This window comes from Staurois parvus, unplaced genomic scaffold (genome assembly GCF_062004578.1).
Source record: "Staurois parvus isolate SC_StPar_1 unplaced genomic scaffold, SC_StPar_1.0 ptg000622l, whole genome shotgun sequence".
Lineage (NCBI taxonomy): Eukaryota > Metazoa > Chordata > Amphibia > Anura > Ranidae > Staurois > Staurois parvus.
The window spans coordinates 96,869-122,334 of NW_028318418.1; the positions used below are offsets into that span (position 1 = coordinate 96,869).

The following is a 25,466-nucleotide window of genomic DNA, read 5'->3' on the forward strand; positions in this document are numbered from 1 at the left end:
CCCAACCTCTCATGGTCCTCATCTCAGCAATTCACGGGTTGTCCCCCATCTCAACATCTCATAAGTGGGCTTCTATCTCATATTTCATGCGTGCCCCCATCCCAACATCTCATGGGTGACATCCAATCTCAACATCTGAGAAGTTATTTCTGTGTCACCTGTGTCCTACACCAAGAGGGCTGCCAGAGAGTACAGCATCCAATCAGACAGCTGACCTCTGCCCGAGGGGAGGGGACAAATTCCCTAACAGACTCCACTCCAATAATGCACAGTGCCACCTACAGGACGGAGGGAAACCTGCAATTGCCTACACCCTTTCTGGTGAACCAGCAGATGAAATCTAAAAGGATCCATGATATTGGCCAGCGGTGTATTTAGGTTTCGTGTTGCCCTAGGCACCTGCGGAGAGAGCCTGACATTGACCAACAACAACCCTGCCCCCCACCTGGGAGAGCCTAACACTACCCCCCCCCCCCCACCCCGGCAATAGAGAGAAAGACACTTATCTTCAGAGCTCCGGACATCCCCGGGAATGAGAGTCAAGCTCTACATACACCACCAAGCAGCCCACAGCCTCTCTTGGATCCCACCGGGTTCCCATGGTGCACATGTCCCTTCTTCCATCTCTTCTTCTGGGGAGAGGTGCTGCCCCCCCCTGAAAAATGGCCGCCCTAGTCAAGTGCCTTGTTTGCCTTGTGGTAAATACGCCCCTGATATTGGCCCCTACGGTTTATAATCCGACTTCTTCCAGGACTGCGGCCGCACATCAGAGTTCCGCCATCTTTGATTGGTAATAACATTTTTATTTCTAATATCACTTTTATAGATCTTAGAAGCAGAAATCCGCCGTTTTCACGCTGCGCTTGTAATCTCAGCCAGGCAGGAGAGCAGAGACGGCAGAGAGGAGTACGAGCGGCTGGATCCGGAGATCCTCAGCTGGAAGGTTCGGTAATGACCGCCATATCTGTGCGCCTCTATAGGAGCGCGGCTCGCCGCAAACCGCCCACCGCGAACATAAAGCGTTTATTGTTGGGAATGTATCTCTGCTGGAGGTTTATGGATTCACCTTAATTATTCAGCAACAACGCAAATATCAATCCGAAGGAATTATTGGCCAAAAAAAAATATCTACAGATATGAGAAATGAAATGAAGGAATTTATTTGAAAGGACGGCATCGTTGTTGTTTTTATGTATTTCCTGTATTTCATGTCTTCAGTAAAAAAATATAAAGTTCAAGAACTCCAAGAACAAAAAAGTTCTACTTTAAAAGCGTTCCTCGATCGCCGCAAGGGATATAAATTGCCTGTGTGTGCCTCAAATGATCTTGCAAACCCAGATATTACCTTGTAAAAGTAGCTGTGACCTCATTGTGCGTTGTACGTTGTTTGTGCGGAGAGCAGAGCTGTGAGAGGGGCCAAGCAGGCTCCTGTCCACCTGGCTCCATCCTCCCCCTCCACCTGGCTGCATCCCCCCCCTCCTCCGTGCACCTGGCTCTGCCCTCCCCTCCACCTAGCTGCTTCCCCCTCCCCTCTCTTCTGTCTACCTGGCTCCATCTCCCCTCTACCTGGCTGCATCCCCCCCTCCTCCGTGCACCTGGCTCTGCCCTCCCCTCCACCTGGCTGCATCCCCCTCCCCCCTCCTCTGTCCACTTGGCTCTGCCCTCCCCTCTACCTGGCTGCACCCCCCCCCCTCTTCTGTCCCCCTGGCTCCTTCTCTCCCCTCCACCTGGCTGCATCCCCCCTCTCCTCTGTGCACCTGGCTCCGTCCTCCCCTCCACCTGGCTGCATCCCCCCCTCTCCTCTGTGCACCTGGCTCTGCCCTCCCCTCCACCTGGCTGCATCCCCCCCCCCTCCTCTGTGCACCTGGCTCTGCCTTCCCCTCTACCTGGCTGCATCCCCCCCCTCCTCTGTGCACCTGGCTCTGCCCTCCCCTCCACCTGGCTGCATCCCCCCCTCCTCTGTGCACCTGGCTCTGCCCTCCCCTCCACCTGGCTGCATCCCCCCCTCCTCTGTCCAGCTGGCTCTGCCCTCCCCTCCACCTGGCTGCATCCCCCCCTCCTCTGTGCACCTGGCTCTGCCCTCCCCTCCACCTGGCTGCATCCCCTCCTCTTCTGTCCCCCTGGCTCCTTCTCTCCCCTCCACCTGGCTGCATCCCCCCCTCCTCTGTGCACCTGGCTCTGCCCTCCCCTCCACCTGGCTGCATCCCCCCCTCCTCTGTGCACCTGACTCTGCCCTCCCCTTCACCTGGCTGCATCCCCCCCTCCTTTGTGCACCTGGCTCTGCCCTCCCCTCCACCTGGCTGCATCCCCCCCTCTTATATCCACCTGGCTCCTTCTCTCCCCTCCACCTGGCTGCATCCCCCATCTTCTGTCCCCCTGGCTCCTTCTCTCCCCTCCACCTGGCTGCATTTCATCCTCTCTTCTGTCCACCTGGCTGCATCCCCCCCTCTTCTGTCCCCCTGGCTCCTTCTCTCCCCTCCACCTCGCTGCATCCCCCCCTCTTCTGTCCACCTGGCTGCATCCCCCCCTCTTCTGTGCACCTGGGTCTGCCCTCCCCTCCACCTGGCTGCTTTCCCTCCTCTCTTCTGTCCACCTGGCTCCATTCTCCCCCTCCATGTGGCTGCATCTCCCCCTCTCCTCTGTGCACCTGGCTCTGCCCCCCCCCCCCGACACTGTATACTGCATCTCTGATTGGCTGCCTGAGGCCTTTCATTGGTTGAATCTAAGATCGCTCTTTGACTACCGGAGTCATATAGCTATCACTCAACCTCCAGCACCAATAGATCCTCCAGCACACCCCGGCACTCCTTGCCATTACACACATGCAGTGCTGGAGGTGCTGGAACTGCGTTTCCCACTGAAAAAAAGCCCTGGTTAAATGTATATATAGCCGCAAAAAGTGTTTTCTGATTGGACGAGATGGAGAGGTGAGGAGGTGACGCCACGATCTCCATCTATTCCAATCAGCGAAAGCTTTGCATTCACTGTGAAAACGCACAGCAACCTCTGAATGGTTCCCGCATTGAACGGCCGCCCTCCTGTGTTCACAATGCAGCAGGGCAGCTGCTCAGCACAGGACCTGGAAGCTAGTGTAGATCACTGTAGTAGTGGTGCAGTAGTGATGTAGTAGTGGTGTAGTAGTGATGTAGTAGTGGTGTAGTAGCAGTGGTGTAGTAGTGATGTAGTAGTGGTGTAGTAGTGGTGTAGTAGTGATGTAGTAGCAGTGTAGTAGTGGTGTAGTAGTGATGTAGTAGTAGTGTAGTAGTGATGTAGTAGTGATGTAGTAGCAGTGTAGTAGTGGTGTAGTAGCTGTGTAGTAGCAGTGTAGTAGTGATGTAGTAGTGGTGTAGTAGCAGTGTAGTAGTGGTGTAGTAGTGGTGTAGTAGCTGTGTAGTGGTGTAGTAGTGGTGTAGTAGCTGTGTAGTAGCAGTGTAGTAGCAGTGTAGTAGCGATGTAGTAGTGGTGTAGTAGTGGTGTAGTAGCTGTGTAGTAGTGGTTAAAGTAGCAGTGGTGTAATAGTGGTGTAGTAGTAATGTAGTAGCAGTGTAGTAGCAGTGTAGTAGCGGTGTAGTAGCGATGTAGTAGTGGTGTAGTAGCTGTGTAGTAGTGGTTAAAGTAGCAGTGGTGTAATAGTGGTGTAGTAGTGATGTAGTAGCAGTGTAGTAGCAGTGTAGTAGCGGTGTCTACTACTGTGATTTCCAGCTTCTAGACGGATCCCACAGGTACAATATATACATGGTTTCATTGGTCAGAGTTGGAATACTGTAACTTTGTAATGATATCCATTCCTGGAATTCTTCTTTAAGACGTTAGTTGGTCAAACAAAAAATTGCAGAATGTGTGGAGCTGCATGAAGACGCACGTCAACGTGTGTCAAAAACACAGAAAACCGCAGTCACAAGAATGCACCCAGCATTAGGAACAGACCCGAGTGCAGAGCGGTGTAGTAGCAGTGTAGTAGTGGTATAGTAGCGGTGTAGTAGCAGTGTAGTAGTGGTATAGTAGCGGTGTAGTAGCACCTAGCATTAGGAACAGACCTGAGTGCAGAGCGGTGTAGTAGCAGTGTAGTAGTGGTATAGTAGCGGTGTAGTAGCAGTGTAGTAGTGGTATAGTAGCGATGTAGTAGCAGTGTAGTAGTGGTATAGTAGCGGTGTAGTAGCAGTGTAGTAGTGGTATAGTAGCGGTGTAGTAGCAGTGTAGTAGTGGTATAGTAGCGATGTAGTAGCAGTGTACTAGTGGTATAGTAGCGGTGTAGTAGCAGTGTAGTAGTGGTATAGTAGCGGTGTAGTAGCAGTGTAGTAGTGGTATAGTAGCGATGTAGTAGCAGTGTACTAGTGGTATAGTAGCGGTGTAGTAGCAGTGTAGTAGTGATATAGTAGCGATGTAGTAGCAGTGTAGTAGTGGTATAGTAGCGGTGTAGTAGCAGTGTACTAGTGGTATAGTAGCGGTGTAGTAGCAGTGTAGTAGTGATATAGTAGCAGTGTAGTAGTGGTATAGTAGCGGTGTAGTAGCAGTGTAGTAGTGGTATAGTAGCGATGTAGTAGCAGTGTAGTAGTGGTATAGTAGCGGTGTAGTAGCGGTGTAGTAGCAGTGTAGTAGTGGTATAGTAGCGGTGTAGTAGCAGTGTAGTAGTGGTATAGTAGCGGTGTAGTAGCAGTGTAGTAGTGGTATAGTAGCGATGTAGTAGCAGTGTAGTAGTGGTATAGTAGTGGTATAGTAGCGGTGTAGTAGCAGTGTAGTAGTGGTATAGTAGCGGTGTAGTAGCAGTGTAGTAGTGGTATAGTAGCGATGTAGTAGCAGTGTAGTAGTGGTATAGTAGCGATGTAGTAGCAGTGTAGTAGTGGTATAGTAGCGATGTAGTAGCAGTGTAGTAGTGGTATAGTAGTGGTATAGTAGCGGTGTAGTAGCACCTAGCATTAGGAACAGACCTGAGTGCAGAGCGGTGTTTTTCTTACATTGCTAACAAAGGTGTACAGACAACATCCAATCAGATCCTCCGATATTACAAAAATCAACTTTATTTGTCTTCATTTTATTACAGAGATCGACTTAGAAAAATTGATCATTTAGCTCATAGAAGAAGGCGGGTCTAATAGATCTGACCACAGCTTGTGCTAGAATCTGAAAAGCAAAGAATCTGACTGTCACTCATGAATTAAAGTGCTCGATCGCGGCTCATCTTCAAGTTTTTACATTGTGGCTCCTGAAACGTGTTTCTCTAAAATTTTAAAAGAGGTGGTGCAAGGAGGGGGGTAGGGATGTGGAACCAAGGGACGGTGCTCAGAGGTAGGTAGTGGGTGGAACCAAGGGACGGTGCTCGGAGGTGGGAAGAGGGAGGAACCAAGGGACAGTGCTCAGAGGTGGGAAGAGGGAGGAACCAAGGGACGGTGCTCAGAGGTGGGAAGAGGGAGGAACCAAGGGACGGTGTGGCTAGGGGGTGGAACCAAGGGACGGGGTGGCTAGGGGGTGAAACCAAGGGACGGGGTGGCTAGGGGGTGAAACCAAGGGACGGGGTGGCTAGGGGGTGAAACCAAGGGACGTGTGGCTAGGGGGTGGAACCAAGGGACGGGGTGGCTAGGGGGTGAAACCAAGGGACGGGGTGGCTAGGGGGTGAAACCAAGGGACGGTGTGGCTAGGGGGTGGAACCAAGGGACGGGGTGGCTAGGGGGTGAAACCAAGGGACGGGGTGGCTAGGGGGTGAAACCAAGGGACGGTGTGGCTAGGGGGTGGAACCAAGGGACGGGGTGGCTAGGGGGTGGAACCAAGGGACGGTGTGGCTAGGGGGTGGAACCAAGGGATGGGGTGGCTAGGGGGTGGAACCAAGGGACGGTGTGGCTAGGGGGTGGAACCAAGGGACGGGGTGGCTAGGGGGTGGAACCAAGGGACGGTGTGGCTAGGGGGTGGAACCAAGGGACGGTGCTCAGAGGTGGCTAGGGGGGACTCGGAAGGGGGGAGTACCTGCATCGATTCTCTGAGAAAACAGTCCTGGTTGGTCACAATCTATCTGTGTGGTCACATATATCCAGTAACTATACAGAGGGGATGAATGTATAGGTGCAGTGAATGGGTATTCAACACACATGCAACGCCCAAAATTCAATTGCTACATTGCTGATCCATGGCTGTTGGGGTCGCTGACATCGGAGACAAGTTCCTCATAGGTAATGGAATGTGTTTTATGAGGACTAGTCCAGGACAGAATCTGGCACGAGGTGCTGGATTTGCACTAGAAACCATTTACTAAAGAAGTTAAAACATTGAGAAAAGCACAAAAACTACCTGCTAGCAGTCAACTCAGATTTCTTACCAGTTTCTTTCTGAAGGCAAATCCAAGTTTCCTTTGGAACCCAACAAGCACCGTATGGAAATCATCCATGTATGAGCCATGTATGCAAATCAGAATCAGAATTTGCATACATGGCTCACCTCTGGGGGCTTTGGGGCACATGGGAGTGGCTTCCAGAGGGTGATAAGGCAAAGCATTGTGGGGTGACTGCAATCAGTCAGCTGCATTAGATGGCTCACTGATTTGTTGGTGGCAGGTCTGCTTTAAAGTGAACCCGTCATTACAAGCATTTTATTAATGTGCCGTCATCTCCTATAGCAGGAACATTACCGTGTCCCCACATTGCTGTACATGCCAACGGAACCTTTTATGGGCACACATAGACTGCTGTTCTTGGCCTAAGTCAGTGGTCTCCAAACTGCAGCCTGCGGGCCGGATGCATCCTCCTGGGGCATTTATACTCTCATAGATACAAGACTTTATTCCTCCCAGAGACACCAACAGTGGGGCATAGTCCCTCCCACTGACACCAACAACAGGGCACTCTTACTCCCACTGACACCAATGATGGTGCACTATTCCTTCCACTGACTCCAACAATGGGGTACTAGTCCCACACTGACACCATTGATGCAGTACTATATCTCCCACCAATACCAGATACACCAGTGATGGGGCACTATTCCTCCTACTGACAAAGGCACAATGTATTTTTTTATTCCCACTGACCCTGACCACCAAGCAATTTTTTTACTCCTACTAGCCAATACCAGCAACACCAGTGATGGGGCACTATTCCTTCCTCTGACTCCAACAATGGGGTACTAGTCCCCCCACTGACACCATTGATGCAGCAAGATTCCTCCCACTAATACCAGCAACACCAGTGATGGGGCACTATTCCTTCCTCTGACTCCAACAATGGGGTACTAGTCCCCCCACTGACACCATTGATGCAGCAAGATTCCTCCCACTAATACCAGCAACACCAGTGATGGGGCACTATTCCTCTTACTGACAAAGGCACAATGTATTTTTTTATTCCCACTGACCCTGACCACCAAGCAATTTTTTTACTCCTACTAGCCAATACCAGCAATATCAGTGATGGGGTACTATTCCTTCCACTGACTCCAACGATGGTGTACTAGTCCCCCCACTGACACCATTGGTGCAGTACTATATCTCCCATGGGCGGACTGACAACTCATGGGGCCCCCAGGCAATAGGGGATCATGGGGCCCCTGTGTTCTTGCCCTCACTCAAAAAAGCCTATAAAAAAGGTATCAGGGGCATTTCATGGGGCCCCTTACTGACCCCAGGCCCTCAGGCAGTGCCCGAGTGCTCGAATGGTCAGTCTGCCCCATTATCTCCCACCAATACCAGCAACACCAGTGATGGGGCACTATTCCTTCCACTGACTCCACCAATGGGATACTAGTCATCCCACTGACACCATTGATGCAGCAAGATTCCTCCCACCAATACCAGCAACACCAGTGATGGGGCACTATTCCTCCTACTGACAAAGGCACAATGTATTTTTTTATTCCCACTGACCCTGACCACCAATCATTTTTTCACTCCTACTAGCCACAATCTAGCCCCCCTAAGGTCTGATGGACAGTAAGCTGGCCCCTTGTTTAGATTGTTTGAAGACACCTGGCCTATGTGACTGTTTCCTTTCATGTCTATGTAGAATCCATTACAGGACACAGCACATGGAAATCTTATTTTATTCTGCCTTCTAGAAGATTCTGCATAGTAATGTAGGAGGAAATCCCTTGGGCCTGTTAATAACAGAAGCAAAATCCAGGCCTAGTCTCCAATACTGTAGCTTTGAAAGCCCTGGACAGCAAGACTGGGAATGAATCCCGGATCCACGGTACTAAATACCCTCTTTTGTGTGGACATGCTTAAAGGAAACCTTTCATTAAAGAAACAAGGGGGAAGGGAAGGGGGATGCCATTTCCGACCTCTTCCTGAAAGTCCTGATACCCGGCTATCTTAGGCTTCACCATTCTCTAAATCTCAGATGTATGCAGCTTGTGAAGTCAGAACACAGCCAGGCAACTAGCATTTTCAAAAGAAGGTCACATAGAAATGCCTCATAGGAGCTTCATGGTGCTTCCCCTTATTGCAAAAAGTCTCTTTAGAGGTTCTTCTGTGTTTTGCTGGCTCTAGTCTGAAGATGTCCATCCCCTGACTGATTAATCAGCCTTAGAATTATGCTGAAATGTTCTTAGCGATCTGGGCAGGATAATTCGGTGGTTGAGGAAGATTAGTTTTGCAAGGGTATCATAAACCCAAACAGGGAAGCAGTGGAATATTGAAGGAATGAGGTAGGCAAAGGTTCCGGGGGTGTAGGTGGAATATGGGTGTTGGGCCAAGAGAGCATGGTAAGCGTCCTCCAAGACGGGGGAGACATCAGAAGATGAATTTGTCAACATTTCACAGTGCAGATCCTTCAGAGTGTTGAGGTAGTCTTCTCCGTAGTCATCTCTGACATCTGGCTTGATGTTCTCCAGCAGGTTCTGCGCTTGGATTGAGCAATGCTCTCGAGAGCCAAATATATCTGCAAAACAGGACAGACCCTTAGATGGCCAACTGGCATCATCCTAAATTTGGAATTTTCCAATGTTAAGGAAAAGAAGGAAGATAAACTTTCCACATGTTGTTCTTCAGGAAAGCTTAGTTATCCATGCACAATGCCATAGTAGAAGGTCAGACTTCATAAATATCCAGTTTCACTACCACAACTCAAACCATAAGCCAAACATTTCCTTTTATCGAATCGTTTTTAGACATTTTCAACAGCCTAAAGAAGAAGGTGCCCTAATTGCACTTAAAGGGACCCTGTCATCTTTAATGTGACCCAACCCATAACCCATTCAAGGCACTGTGTATAGACCACCCCTCAACCAATTTACATAATCTCTTCAGCTTTCCCCTACCACTAATGTTGAGAGCGATGATGTCATTCTCTCTGTCACCTGAAAATCCCCCCCCCCCCCACCCACACTGCTAAATACCCAATGCTTCCTAGTTTAAAAATGTCATAAAGTTATGGTGACTTGTAGGGAGGTGCAGCGTGGTGGGGGCAGTGAGGCTGTATTCACACTTGAGCGTTTTGTAGCTTGAAGCTCGAAGCTCAAAGTTTCAAAAACAATCAAACATAAACAAATCAATTATTCTCTATGATGCCTGTTCGCGTGATCAGGTGTGAACAGACACCATAGAGGGCAATTTATTTTTTAGGTTTAAGATTTTTTGGAGCTTCGAGCTTCAAGCTACAAAACGGTCAAGCGTGAATGCAGCCTAAAAACATGGACTCCGGTTGCAGCAAAACTTGAAACTTGTATTAAACAGAATGCCAAAGTTACAGACACCCTGTCGGGAGAGCGCCGCTAGGGAAGCAAGCGTCTATTTCAGAGGGTGAAGGGCAGCCTGGCCAGTCCGGTTCCAAGTGGGAAGCTCCTTCCAGGATAGTGATTCCCTAATTTTTCTCTCCTCGTCAGGAACCTTTCCCTACTGCTAGTTTGTCTTCCTAACAAGCGGGATCCCTGCAGTAGCCAGGGGCTAAATAGACTCTGCTGACCCAGGATGGCCGACATGGGTCACATGGGCACAGTGCAGCCAACGCTGCTCCATTGACCCAGCATACCACAGAGAAACATTATTTCTCCTGAACTTCCTCTCTAGGCTGAGGTGCCACTTGGTTGAGCACCACAGGCAGTGGAGAAGACAAACCGCCCCTGCCTACAGACTAATTGTGGACTTAGATCTTCAGTTAGGTATTGGGTATAGATCCTTGGCCAAATACGATTCTTCTAATAGCTTCTCACTCCTTAGCTTTACCCAAATCTGAACAAGATAGAAGACCACAAAGGCCCAGAGTGCCTCTTATACAGATACAGTGCATGTAATTTCAATAGACTTACTTGTTTTGAAGCCACTTGGATGGATAGATGATACCTTCACCCCCCACTTGAACAGGTCTTGACGCATCACAGCACAAAACATGGTCACAGCAGCTTTGGATGCAGCATATGCCGCAAATCCAGGAATCGGATTAAGACCTGGGAAAGAAGAGAATAGACCATATTCATTTTGAAGGGATTAATATTGGGTTTGCAGCGAATCCTGTGAGTTTGAAGGTTCTTGGCTGATATATGCCATAGGAACCATAATGCACTGTTTGGTCTTTGAACCTAGGTCAGTTGGCTTAGAAAGGCCAATAAAGGGGGCTTTTGAAAAATCCCCCCCCCCACCATCATTATTATTATTATTATTATTATTATTATTATTATTACTACGAGTTTATATAGCGCCAAAGGGTTTGCTCAGCGCTGTACAATAGGGGGGGACAATACATGGCACATTATAAAAGAATGGGTTCCAAGCAACCTTTTTAACAGTATGCTTTAGCTATGATAGATAATGACAAAATGCACAAGAAGAGATTAGTGTAAGACTTGTAAGCATTTGCAGGTCTGGTAAAGGAGGATGTAAACCCTTACTGAATATATGAATTGGAGCTGGAAGGGGGTTTTCCCATTTCCCGTATAATATTCCAAGTACTTTGTAGAGTATGATGGAAGTAAATTATGATCATGTCCAATGGCTGGGTCATGTTGGAGATGTAATATTCCAAGTACTCTGTAGAGTATGATGGAAGTAAGTTATGATCATGTCCAATGGCTGGGTCATGTTGGAGATGTAATATTCCAAGTACTCTGTAGAGTTTGATGGAAGTAAATTACGATCACGTCCAATGGCTGGGTCATGTTGGAGATGTAATATACCAAGTACTCTGTAGAGTATGATGGAAGTAAATTACGATCATGTCCAGTGGCTGGGTCATGTTGGAGATGTAATATTCCAAGAGCTCTGTAGAGTATGATGGAAGTAAATTACGATCATGTCCAATGGCTGGGTCATGTTGGAGATGTAATATTCCAAGAGCTCTGTAGAGTATGATGGAAGTAAATTATGATCTTGTCCAATGGCTGGGTCATGTTGGAGATGTAATATTCCAAGTACTCTGTAAAGAATAATGGAAGTAAATTATGATCATGTCCAATGGCTGGGTCATGTTGGAGATGTAATATTCCAAGAGCTCTGCAGAGTATGATGGAAGTAAATTACGATCATGTCCAATGGCTGGGTCATGTTGGAGATGTAATATTCCAAGAGCTCTGTAGAGTATGATGGAAGTAAATTATGATCTTGTCCAATGGCTGGGTCATGTTGGAGATGTAATATTCCAAGTACTCTGTAAAGAATAATGGAAGTAAATTATGATCTTGTCCAATGGCTGGGTCATGTTGGAGATGTAATATTCCAAGTACTCTGTAAAGAATAATGGAAGTAAATTATGATCATGTCCAATGGCTGGGTCATGTTGGAGATGTAATATTCCAAGTACTCTGTAGAGTTTGATGGAAGTAAATTACGATCATGTCCAATGGCTGGGTCATGTTGGAGATGTAATATTCCAAGAGCTCTGTAGAGTATGATGGAAGTAAATTACGATCATGTCCAACGGCTGGGTCATGTTGGAGATGTAATATTCCAAGAGCTCTGTAGAGTATGATGGAAGTAAATTACGATCATGTCCAATGGCTGGGTCATGTTGGAGATGTAATATTCCAAGAGCTCTGTAGAGTATGATGGAAGTAAATTACGATCATGTCCAATGGCTGGGTCATGTTGGAGATGTAATATTCCAAGAGCTCTGTAGAGTATGATGGAAGTAAATTATGATCTTGTCCAATGGCTGGGACATGTTGGAGATGTAATATTCCAAGTGCTCTGTGGAATATGATGGAAGTAAATTACGATCATGTCCAATGGTTGGGTCATGTTGGAGATGTAATATTCCAAGTACTCTGTAGAGTATGATGGAAGTAAATTACGATCATGTCCAACCACTGGGTCATGTTGGAGATGTAATATTCCAAGTACTCTGTAGAGTATGATGGAAGTAAATTACGATCATGTCCAGTGGCTGGGTCATGTTGGAGATGTAATATTCCAAGTACTCTGTAGAGTATGACGGAAGTAAGTTATGATCATGTCCAACGGCTGGGTCATGTTGGAGATGCAATATTCCAAGTATTCTGTAGAGTATGATGGCAATAAATTATGATCATGTTTAATGGCTGGGACATGTTGGAGATGTAATATTCAAAGTACTCTGTAGAGTATGATGGAAGTAAATTGTGATCATGTCCAATGGCTGGGTCATGTTGGAGATGTAATATTCCAAGTACTCTGTAGAGCAGTGGTTCTCAACCTGTGGGTCGCGACCCCTTTGGGGGTCGAACGACCCTTTCACATGGGTCCCCTAAGACCATCAGAAAACACATATTTCCGATGTGTAAAGAGCAGCTACTGTGTAGAAAGCAGCTGCTATGTTGAAAGCAGCTACTCTGTTAAAAGCAGCTACTGTGTTGAAAGCAGCAGTATTGGAGGTAAAACGACACTCATGAATTATAATTACTGGGTAAATAATTTTATGGTTGGGGGTCACCACAACATGAGGAACTGTATTAAAGAGTCACGGCATTAGGAAGTTTGAGAACCACTGCTGTAGAGTATGATGGAAGTAAATTACGATCATGTCCAATGGTTGTGTCATGTTGGAGATGTAATATTCCAAGAGCTCTGTAGAGTATGATGGAAGTAAATTATGATCATGTCCAACGGCTGGGTCATGTTGGAGATGTAATATTCCAAGTACTCTGTAGAGTTTGATGGCAGTAAATTACGATCATGTCCAATGGCTGGGTCATGTTGGAGATGGAATATTCCAAGTGCTCTGTGGAATATGATGGAAGTAAATTATGATCATGTCCAACGGCTGGGTCATGTTGGAGAGATGTAATATTCCAAGAGCTCTGTAGAGTGTGATGGAAGTAAATTACAATCATGTCCAACGGCTGGGTCATGTTGGAGATGTAATATTCCAAGTACTCTGTAGAGTATGATGGCAGTAAATTATGATCATGTCCAACGGCTGGGTCATGTTGGAGATGTAATATTCTAAGTACTCTGTAGAGTTTGATGGCAGTAAATTATGATCATGTCCAACGGCTGGGACATGTTGGAGATGTAATATTCCAAGTACTCTGTAGAGTTTGATGGAAGTAAATTATGATCATGTCCAACGGCTGGGTCATGTTGGAGATGTAATATTCCAAGTACTCTGTAGAGTATGATGGAAGTAAATTATGATCATGTCCAATGGCTGGGTCATGTTGGAGATGTAATATTCCTAGTGTTCTGTAGAGTATGATGGCAATAAATTATGATCATGTCCAACGGTTGGGTCATGTTGGAGATGTAATATTCCAAGTATTCTGTAGAGTATGATGTAAGTAAATTATGATCATGTCCAATGGCTGGGTCATGTTGGAGATGTAATATTCCAAGTACTCTGTAGAGTTTGATGGAAGTAAATTAAGATCATGTCCAATGGCTGGGACATGTTGGAGATGTAATATTCCAAGTACTCTGTAGAGAATAATGGAAGTAAATTATGATCATGTCCAACGGCTGGGTCATGTTGGAGATGTAATATTCCAAGTACTCTGTAGAGTATGATGGAAGTAAATTATGATCATGTCCAACGGCTGGGTCATGTTGGAGATGTAATATTCCAAGAGCTCTGTAGAGTATGATGGAAGTATATTACGATCATGTCCAATGGCTGGGTCATGTTGGAGATGTAATATTCCAAGTACTCTGTAGAGAATAATGGAAGTAAATTATGATCATGTCCAATGGCTGGGTCATATTGGAGATATAATATTCCAAGAGCTCTGTAGAGTATGATGGAAGTATATTACGATCATGTTTAATGGTTGGGTCATGTTGGAGATGTAATATTCCAAGTGCTCTGTAGAGTATGATGGAAGTAAATTATGATCATGTCCAATGGCTGGGTCATGTTGGAGATGTAATATTCCTAGTGTTCTGTAGAGTATGATGGCAATAAATTTATGATCATGTTTAATGGTTGGGTCATGTCGGATATCTAATGTTCTTGCACTGTACAGATTTGTATTTTAGCAATGTCCATGTGTGTAGACCATGTTACAGGTATTTTATTCAAGATCTGTACAGAGCGAGGTAATATTTTATTATGACCATTATCCAGGTCTATTGGCACACAGAGTTCTATGTACTGTACAGATTCTTGTATAATTGCATTATAATTATGTCTGTTGGTCAGGTCATGATGGAGGTGCAACAGAATGAATGAAACTTCCATCGGACTGCATATGGCATGAAATCCAGCATTGCGCAATTATACTTTCATTTGTGATGTTTGTCTAAACCTTTTTGGAAGATTTCGCTGTGATAAATACTTTAAGGCTCCTACTAGCTAAAGACTTAATCCTTATTGAAATGAATAGTTTAGTGGAGGTCGGGGTGACCTCAGCTCTCTTTTTTTTTTTTTTTTTTTACATGGAACTCGACAGAACATGCAGTTAGAAAATGTAACCACGCATGCCATTGGCTGCGCAAGATAAAAAAAAACAAAAAAAAAACTTTAATCTGCTAACAAGCTGAAACTTGCACACTCTGGATTGCTTCATAATGACTAAGACGTGCTAAGTATTCCTGAACAAGCACATTGCCTAATTGCACACTTTTAAGTGGTTACGTTTTTGAAACTGTCCGCTGTTAATGAGACGCGGAAGGGAAATACTAAGTGTTCCGCCAGTGTGTATCCATCGTCAGTCTGACACTTTCAGACCGAAAAGTAAAAATGAATATTTTACTTGTAGCATTTAGAGAGGTCTTCCAAGTACAAATGTATTTTTTAAACTTGTGTTGCCTATTTCCAAGTCATGGCAAACGTTAGGCCCTCACCCCGAGCATCACAGGAGAAAGCTTGCTTCCTGGTTCAAAAGCCGTGCCTTCTTGAATCACAAGGGCCGCCATGGTTTCAAGTGCACTGTGCCATTTATAAAAATTTATAAGGGATTAAGATTGGGTTTGCAGCGAATCCTGTGTGTTTGAAGGCTCCTGGCTGATATATGCCATAGGAACCATAATGCACTCTTTGGACTTTGAACCTAGGTCAGTAGGTTTAGAAAGGCCAATGAAGTGGGCTTTTGAAAAATCCCCCCCAAAATCATTCTAAAAGCGTGGGTTCCAAGTAACCTTTTTAACAGTATGCTTTAGCTATGATAGAGAAAGCACAGGAGCACTGCTGAAAAAGTGCATATGGAGAGATTAGTGTAAGGCTTGTAAGCATTTGCAGGTCTGGTAAAGGAGGATGTAAACCCTTACTGAATATATGAATTGGAGGTGGAAGTGGGTTTTCCCGTTTCATCCTTTGTTACATCCTAACATTGCTTGATGTCCTACAGTTGTGGCCAAAATTATTCAACCCCCACTGAAATTGAGTGTTTTGGCCAGTTTGACATTGCTTTTGATCATTCAGTCATCTTGCTTACATTTACATTAAAGAGGCACTTGTAGGTCAGACAAATATAACATAACAGTTATAATGAAATAACCACAAATGTCTTTTCTGTGCTCACAGCATTATCAGTTTTATTCAACCCCCAAGTGACATTCAATCTTAGTACTTAGTACAGCATCCTTTTACAGTTATAACAGCTTTTAAACGTGAAGCATAGCTTGACACAAGTGTCTTGCAGCGATCTACGGGTATCTTCGCCCATTCTTCATGGGCAAAGGCCTCCAGTTCAGTCACATTCTTAGGCTTGCGCACTGCAACTGCTTTCTTTAAGTCCCACCAGAGGTTCTCAATCGGATTTAAGTCTGGTGACTGCGATGGCCACTCCAAAATGTTCCAGCCTTTCCTCTGCAACCATGCTCTAGTGGACTTGGAGGTATGCTTGGGATCATTGTCCTGTTGAAAGGTCCAACGTCTCCCAAGCCTCAGGTGTGTGACGGACTGCATCACGTTTCCATCCAATATCTCCTGGTACTGAAGAGAATTCATGGTACCTTGCACACGCTGAAGCTTCCCTGTACCTGCAGAAGCAAAACAGCCCCAAAGCATGATTGACCCTCCACCATGCTTCACAGTAGGCAAGGTGTTCTTTTCATCATAGGCCTTGTTCTTCCTCCTCCAAACATAGCGTTGATCCATGGGCCCAAACAGTTCTAATTTTGTTTCATCAGTCCACAGAACACTATCCCACAACTTTTGTGGTTTGTCCACATGGCTTTTGGCATACTGCAGTCGACTCTTCTTATTCTTTGGAGACAGCAAGGGGGTACGCCTGGGAGTTCTGGCACGGAGGCCTTCATTACGCAGTGTGCGTCTTATTGTCTGGGCTGAAACTTCTGTACCCACATCTGACAAATCTTTTCTCAGTTCCTCAGCAGTCACACGGGGACTTCTCTCCACTCTACGCTTCAGGTAGCGCACAGCAGTCGAAGTCAGCATCTTCTTTCTGCCACGACCAGGTAGCGTTTCAACAGTGCCCTTTGCCTTGAATTTGCGAATGATGCTTCCTAAGGTGTCTCTTGGTATGTTTAACATCTTTGCAATCTTCTTATAGCCATTGCCCTTCCTGTGAAGAGAAATCACCTCTTCTCTTGTCTTCCTGGACCATTCTCTTGCCTTCACCATGTTTGTAACCACACCAGTAAATGTCTAGAAGGAGCTGAGTATCACAGTCATTTTAAAGCTGCCTAATTGGTGCTTATTATGCTTGATTGCTGCTCGGTGACATCCACAGGTGTTTTCAATACCTGATGGAAAGCACCTGTATGAACCTCTGTTCTTCAGAGTGGTAGTCTTTAAGGGGTTGAATAATTGTGGCAATGAAGAAACCACATAAGAACCATTTACTACTGTATTACATAAACAATTGATGTCATTTTAGTTGCATTTGGGTAGTTACAACGTCCTTGTAGGATTTGATTCTGAATACAATTCCAAATGTACACTATAGTCCCTAAACCCCTTTACAGCATTGGGGGTTGAATAATTTTGGCCACAACTGTATGTCCTACAGCCTCTTTACAGCCTTTCACTATCTACATGCACTACAGTGATAGCAGGTTGCATGTGTTTTTTCACAGGGTATATATTCTAATTGTTGCTAGCTACTATTGTTTTTTTGTGGGGATTTTTCACAGGTCTTGTTTTTATATGGTGACAACAGTGGGATATGCCTGGGCAGTGTGCATCTCTTGGGAGAGAATGTGACTGGATGATTTCCAGGTAGGAGATTACACTATATTGCCAAAAGTCTTGGGCATTCAGGTGTTCTAATCCCCTCCATGGACACAGGTGTATACAATCAAACCCCTCGGCATGCATACGGCTTCTACAAACATTGGTGAAAGAATGGGTCGCTCTCAGGAGCTCAGTGACTCCAAGCGTGGTCCCGTGATAGGTGGTCACCTGTGCAATAAGTCCATCGGTGACATTTCCTGGCTACTAAATATTCCACGCTCAACTGTTAGTGGGATTATAACAAAGTGGAAGTTTCAATTACACTGTGCCATTTGTAAAAATATTGTTTAATTTAAATGTCATACCTGTTGACCTTTTTTGTAACACATGAAACCTGTCTGAAAAACTCCTAATAATATATAAATTCCTATGTCCTTGCAATGGCAAGCATTAGGCATTCGCCCAAAACTTCGCAGGAGCAAGGGTGCTTCCTGGCTCAGAAGCCGAAAAGCTGCACCTCCTGATTCAGAAGGGCCCCAGTACTCTGAAAATGCTGCCAGCGCAAAACCTGCGCATGCGCAGTGCGCCCTCTCTCCAACCCAGCAGAAGATGATCTCAGTGTTGCTAGGAAAGAGAAGGAGAGAGCCCACTGCACAATTGCTCCTGATGCATTGCCATCTACTGGGGCCTCTTGTCTGCATGGGTCAGTTTATGTAAAAGGTGAACTTGAACTCCATGGAAATAGCTGTATGCACTGATGAAATACATATGAGGTGCCTAGTTTACCTGTCAAAGGATCTGTCCATCCAGTTTTGACACTTACACCGCTCTGCCATGTAGCAGGGGGATCTAGAATCTCTGCCCAGTACTTCAAATTGTACTCATAGAATCCCTGCCAATACTTTCCAGTTGTACTTTGCAGAATCCCTGCCAGGATTTAAAAAATCTCTGCCAGTACTTCCAATGGAAGCACTCCCAGAATCCCTGCCAGGACTTCTAGAATCTCTGCCAGTACCTCCGATGGTACTCGTAGAATCCCTGCCAGTACTTTCAATGGCACTCGTAGAATCCATGCCAGTACCTCCAATGGCACTCGCAGAATCCATGCCAGTACTTCCAATGGTACTCGTAGAAACCCTGCAAGTGCATTCAATGACACTCGCGGAATTCCTGCTAGGACTTCAAGAATCACTGCCAGTGCTTCCAACAGAACCCGCAGAATCCATGCCAGTACTTCCAATGGTGCTCATAGAATCTCTGCCAGTACTTCCAACAGAACCCGCGGAATCCATGCCAGTACTTCCAATGGTGCTCGGAGAATCCCTGCCAGTACTTTCAATGGCACTCCAGTGGTCAAAGTAGACTGAAGGGGAAGGCTCTCCAAAATCCTGTGAACTGTCTTTACATTTTTCATCTTCATTCCTTATCAAATGGTCAAAGTAGGCCCAAGCTGAAGGCTTTCAAAAATCTTGAACCATCTTTACATTCTTCATCTTCATTCCTTATCCAATGGTCAAAGTAGACTCAAGGGGAAGGCTCTCCAGAATCCTGAACCATCTCTACATTTTTCATCTTCATTCCTTCTCCAGTGGTCAAAGTAGACTCAAGGGGAAGGCTCTCCAAAATCCTGTGAACCGTCTTTACATTATTTTTCATCTTTATTCCTTATCCAATGGTCAAAGTAGACCCAAAGGGAAGGTTCTCCAAAATCCTGTGAACCGTCTTTACATTTTTCATCTTCATTCCTTCTCCAATGGTCAAAGTAAACCCAAAGGGAAGGTTCTTCAAAATCCTGTGAACCATTTTTACATTTTTCATCTTCATTCCTTATCCAATGGTCAAAGTAGGCCCAAGGTGAAGGCTCTCTAAAATCTTGAACCATCTTTACATTCTTTATCTTCATTCCTTATCCAGTGGTCAAAGTAGACCCAAAGGGAAGGTTCTCCAAAATCCTGTGAACCGTCTTTACATTTTTCATCTTCATTCCTTCTCCAATGGTCAAAGTAAACCCAAAGGGAAGGTTCTTCAAAATCCTGTGAACCATTTTTACATTTTTCATCTTCATTCCTTCTCCAAAATCCTGTGAACCATCTTTACATTTTTCATCTTCATTCCTTCTCCAGTGGTCAAAGTAGGCCCAAAGGGAAGGTTCTCCAAAATCCTGTGAATAACCTTTACATTTTTCATCTTCATTCTTTATCCAGTGGTCAAAGTAGGCCCAAGGTGAAGGCTCTCCAAAATCTTGAACCATCTTTACATTTTTCATCTTCATTGCTTCTCCAATGGTCAAAGTAGACCCGAAAGGAAGGCTCTCCAAAGAGCACCTCCTTTAATTTGGTCCTGTATGATCCTTCACTTGTTTCCTGGAATTCTTCTATAAAGCAAACCCCAACCTGAAATCCCGACTGCTGCGTTACGCCTTTTCAGTCTTCTCAACACAGGCTGACTAAGCTCAAGCTGACGTGAAATTACTACAGCAGATTGGAACCGTCAACGGAAAACTTTTAGACATGCAAGATCAAGCAAAGTAATAATTACACTGTCCTTCCCAGACCCCCAAATTTGTCACTCCCCATGTAAACGAGGGCTTTATGCGCGTGCAATTACAATCCCATAACAAACTAATTAAATAATCAAACAGCCAATTACTTCGCCGTGACAAGCTACTTCTGACAAACTAATGAGCTCATTAATGAATAGCCGGTATCTGCGGCTCGGCGTCAGACGTTTGATTGATCCGTGCGCTAATCTCTCCCTATGTAAGTGACTGTATGATTGCAAGTCTGGAGTGGAAACTTCTAAGGGGGATGCTGCAGGTGCGCGGGGTTGTCACGCTGCGGATGCTGTCAGTTGTTGCCCCGGCTGTACCTCCGCAGACGGCGATGAGCTGAACTTCGGCATACGAAGTTTCCCGCACAGAATGTAAGATGAGCTTTCGCCAATTTGCATATTTATTAGGAAAAAAAAAACGGTGCAAATGAGAATTTTTGCCTAAGCTTCTTATATGCAGCTTGGCGAATGTGTGGCTAACAGAGGGAGAGATTGAGCACGATGGGTCTCCAGGGGGAATCGCTGTTGAAAATGCACTTAAATGTGAACATTTTTTAATAAATGAAAGGGATTGTAAAGGGCATGGCTTCCATTTTTTTTCAATAACAAACATGTTCTACTTACCTGCTGTGTGCAGTGACCCCGATCCTCCTCTTCTGGGGTCCTCCGATGGTGCTCTCAGTTCTTCTTCTGCACCACTATAGAAAGCTGCTTCCTATGGTGATGCACCAGCCTGGTTTGTGCCTGAGCTGGGCTGTGTGCGTCTATTGACACAGACAGAGCGGCTCAGCCTGCCCTTGCTCCCATCTCACAGGACTCTAGAACCTTTGCTTCTGGGGTCCCCCAATGGCGCTTTTGGTTCCTCCTCTTCTTGTACACCACCATAGGAAACTGCTTCATATAGGGCGCACCAGCAGGCTCACTCCTGAGCTGGGCTGTGTGCATCTATTGACACACACAGAGCGGCTCAGCCTGTCCTTGCTCACATCTCACAGGACTCTAGAACCTCTGCTTCTGGGGTCCCCCAATGGCAGTCTTGGTTCCTCCTCTTCTTGTACACCACCATAGAAAACTGCTCTGTGTGGGGCACACCAGAAGGCTCACTCCTGAGCTGGGCTGTGTGCATGTATTCTGGGGTCCCCCCATGGCGCTCTTGGTTCCTCCTGTTCTTGTGTACCACCATAGGAAGCAGCTTCCTATGGGGTGCACCAGCAAGCTCACTCCCAAGCCAGGCTGTGTGCATCTGTTGACACACACAGAGCGGCTCAGCCTGCCCTTGCTCACATCTCACAGGATGTATATTTTAAATGTATTTTTAAAATTATATATTGTAATAAAAACGCATTTCAACATGCAGTACATATATATATATATATATTGAAATATATAGAATATAGCCAAAATTGTAGCATTTCAAATATATTTTCCTTCCATGTGGGTGGTGGCATCTTATGGCGCTTATTTTTGCAAATTAAAAGAAATTTAGATTTCATGTTTTGTTAATTTAATATTAATCTTTTTTTTTGGGGGGGGGGGGGGGCGCAAGTAGCTGGTCTTGCCTAGGGTGCACAATAGTCTAGCACCGGCCGTGCGTAGATTGCTCGTACTCGGACCTCACCTGCCATGCTGGATATGGTGACCAGTCTTCCTTTGGCTCTCCTCAGTAGAGGCATGAACGTTTTTGTGACTTGCACCACGCCCATGAAGTTGACCTCCATACATTGCTTGTAGACGTTCATTGGAAGCAATTCTCCGTCTGCTGCATAGAGAAGGACGCCGGCATTGTGCACAATGGCCCACAGACCTGGAGTGACAAAGACACCAGAAAATGGGTCAGTCCGGCCGTCCTTGGGAGGAACCACCATTGCTGTGGACACGGAGAGGTCAGAACCTTCTATGAAGCAGTGACAACATACAACCCGCGGTTCTGCTCAAGACTTTCAAGAAATTTCCTTCTGAATCAAAATGCAGCCAAAATTTCTGTTATTTGGAGATTCGGATGTAACCAAATTTCCAAATGAAAATAGTAACAGATGTAAACTCATCCGAAATAACGAAGGGAAATTTCATCCGAAGTTCAAAATATAAACATATATATATATATACATTGTATACAGTCCGGGGGAGGGGGACTCACTTCTGGGGGATACTGGATATATACATTGTATACAGTCCGGGGGAGGGGGACTCACTTCTGGGGGATACTGGATATATACATTGTATACAGTCCGGGGGAGGGGGGGCTCACTTCTGGGGGATACTATATATATACATTGTATACAGTCCGGGGGGGGGGGGACTCACTTCTGGGAGATACTATATATATACATTGTATACAGTCCGGGGGAGGGGGACTCACTTCTGGGAGATACTATATATATACATTGTATACAGTCCGGGGGAGGGGGACTCACTTCTGGGAGATACTATATATATACATTGTATACAGTCCGGGGGAGGGGGACTCACTTCTGGGAGATACTATATATATACATTGTATACAGTCCGGGGGAGGGGGGACTCACTTCTGGGAGATGCTGTATATATATATATATACATTGTATACAGTCTGGGGGAGGGGGGACTCACTTCTGGGGGATACTGTAAATATATATATATATATATATACATTGTATGCAGTCCGGGGGAGGGGCGTCTTACTTCTGGGAGATACTGGATATATATATATACATTGTATACAGTCCGGGGGAGGGGGGGACTCACTTCTGGGAGATACTGTATATATATATATTGTATTTATTGTTGTAAAATCTTTATCTCAAAATGAAAAAAAAAATACTGCTGTACCTGATTATAAAGCATGAGCTGGAGTTCGGCTTCAGTGTGTTAGTGTATCTAAATCTGCTAGTCCATCTAACACTCCCTTCCCCTCAGACTGACAATGTTGCTGTCCAAAGGTGCCCCCTGTGCTCCTTCCTCCAGAGTGTGGGGGGCGCTCTAATACAGGAGGTGTATTACTGGCCAGATCACCAAGTGATCACCGGTTTTGGGTTCAGTACCGCTGTAAATCATACTCTTGGAGTCCCACCCAAAACTAAAGTATTACTTTTGGGTGAAGTTATCCTTTGAAATGACAGTTTAAAGCACGGGTGTCAGGTGGCCCTCCAGCTGTTGCCAAACTACAAGTCCCATGATGCATTGCAGGATTGACAGTTACAAGTGTAGCGGGGCCATTGCTGTTTCCCTTTTAAGACCGCATGTTCAGGAAGGGTTTGATTGGCTCGGCTCTCAGCAGTACTGGAGTTTGTGGGAGTTGTAGTTTCATCACAGAGGCAGACAATGGAACTTCATACTGCACAGGACTACAGCGACCAGCATGCTTTGCAGAGAGGAGGGGGCGGGGAGCCACGTGTGCCTTTGCAGAGGACATGTGGGAGCTGGTCTGCAGCTCCTACTGTTGAAGTAAACTGACACTGTTTCCAGATCAGCAGCAGTTGCTAAGGACAACGGTTATCTAGAGCAGCTGAAGTCAGTGGCAACTGTGATCATCGGTACCGGTCACCCGCGACGGCGGTTACCGACAGCAACGACATCTCCCACTGCAGAGAGAGGTCAGAGTGTTGGAAATCGCAGAGGAAGCGTGTGACTGTCCCAGGTGAGGGACCTGACAACAGGAAACACTGGTCAGAGAAAGAGAGAGCCCCATCCATCATCCCTTCAAGGAGATAACCCCTGGACACTGCTCTTCTTGGATGTGGTGAGCAACTGCTAACCTGTGACATGTCAGTCCGACACATAGACTCACACAGTGTTACAGTCCTACAGCATACAAGGGAATTGGGGACTGAGCCTAAAGAGACGTCCGTTTAGCTGGGGACATATTGCTGCTGTAGTTGCAGGGGGTTCATACTGATCTATAGCTATACCGGTATATACATGAATATTGTGTTCATTGATGATATTGTGCCAATTCTAGAAGGTTTGTGTATTCAGTGCATTTAACTGCCATTTTCCAAGTTATTTACCTGTCTTATTAACCACTTCCCGTCTGGCTGTTGTATATAAACGGACGGACGGTGGCAGTGCAGGGGCAGGTGGCTGTTTATAAATGGCCTCCCCGCACCCTGCTTGTGCACGCTCCCTGGGAGTGCACAGCCCCGCGAGCCGGTGCCCGCTGTGTCTTTCAGACATAGAGGAACCCTGATCGTTGTACGGGACCTCTGTGTGAGGTCCCGATCATGTGATCACCGATTGGCCAATCAGTGATCACATGAAGAGTAGTAAGCAAGATGTCACTTCTGACATCATTGCTTACTACGTGTGAAATCTGTGAATGGTCACATGGTACGGGGCTATTCACAACAGCCTTGTACCATGTGACAAGCTGTGACCAATCACAGATCACACAGTAGTTCTCAATGGCTGCAGGAATGCAGCCAGAGAGAAGGAGAAATGATTGCTTTTACAGCCTTTATGGGTGTAAAAGCAATCAGTGCAAAAAAAAAAAAAATCTTCATCACCCCCCACTAGTAGTACAGTGTCACCATGGTGACACTGTACTGCTAGGGTGACAGTATGTAAAAAAACAAAAAAAAAAACCACCATAAATAATAATATAACAATGTAAAAAAAAATGTTTAAAAATTATAATTTTTGGTTATAAACTAATTTGGGGTTTTTTTTAACTAAAAAGATAGCTGAATATATTTTGGCCACGATTTATGAAGAAAGATTATTTATTTGCAAAAGTTTATAAGAAAAACACTTTTTTTCAAAATTTTGGGACTTTTTCCAGCAAAAAAAATAAAAATCCCTGTGGTGAATAAATACCACCAAAATAAAGATTTATCTGTCTCAAAAAAAATGCTAAAAAATTCATATGGGTACAGTGTTGCATGACCGCGCAATTGTCATTCAAAGTGTGATAGTGCTGAAAGCTGAAAATTGGCCTGGGCAGGAAGGGGGTGAAAGTGTCCGGACTGGAAGGGGGTGAAAGTGTCCGGACAGGAAGTGGGTGAAAGTGTCCGGACAGGAAGGGGGTGAAAGTGTCTGGACTGGAAGGGGGTGAAAGTGTCCGGACTGGAAGGGGGTGAAAGTGTCTGGACTGGAAGGAGGGGAAAGTGTCCAGACTGGAAGGAGGGGAAAGTGTCCGGACTGGAAGGAGGGGAAAGCGTCTGGACTGGAAGGAGGGGAAAGTGTCCAGACTGGAAGGGGGGGAAAGTGTCCGGACTGGAAGGGGGGGAAAGTGTCCGGACTGGAAGGGGGGGAAAGTGTCCGGACTGGAAGGAGGGGAAACGTCCGGACTGGAAGGGGGGGAAAGTGTCCAGACTGGAAGGGGGGGAAAGTGTCCAGACTGGAAGGGGGGAAAGTGTCCGGACTGGAAGGGGGGGAAAGTGTCCGGACTGGAAGGGGGGGAAAGTGTCCGGACTGGAAGGGGGGAAAGTGTCCAGACTGGAAGGGGGTGAAAGTGTGCGGACAGGAAGGGGGTGAAAG

General features: G+C 45.9%; 1 protein-coding gene across 1 annotated transcript in view; it reads right to left on the reverse strand.

Annotated features, from left to right (window-relative positions):
• Window positions 1-4,995: 4,995 nt before the first annotated feature.
• The window catches only part of LOC149449375 (17-beta-hydroxysteroid dehydrogenase type 2-like), a 41,749-nt gene continuing 21,278 nt past the window's right edge, over window positions 4,996-25,466 (reverse strand). Inside the window, exons 3-5 of the mRNA XM_089693316.1 lie at window positions 21,631-21,816; window positions 10,228-10,365; window positions 4,996-8,861 (exon numbers count right to left, since the gene is read on the reverse strand). Of these exons, the coding sequence (XP_089549442.1) occupies window positions 8,497-8,861; window positions 10,228-10,365; window positions 21,631-21,816 (689 nt within the window). The 3' untranslated portion in view covers window positions 4,996-8,496. The remainder of the gene's footprint in view (window positions 8,862-10,227; window positions 10,366-21,630; window positions 21,817-25,466) is intronic.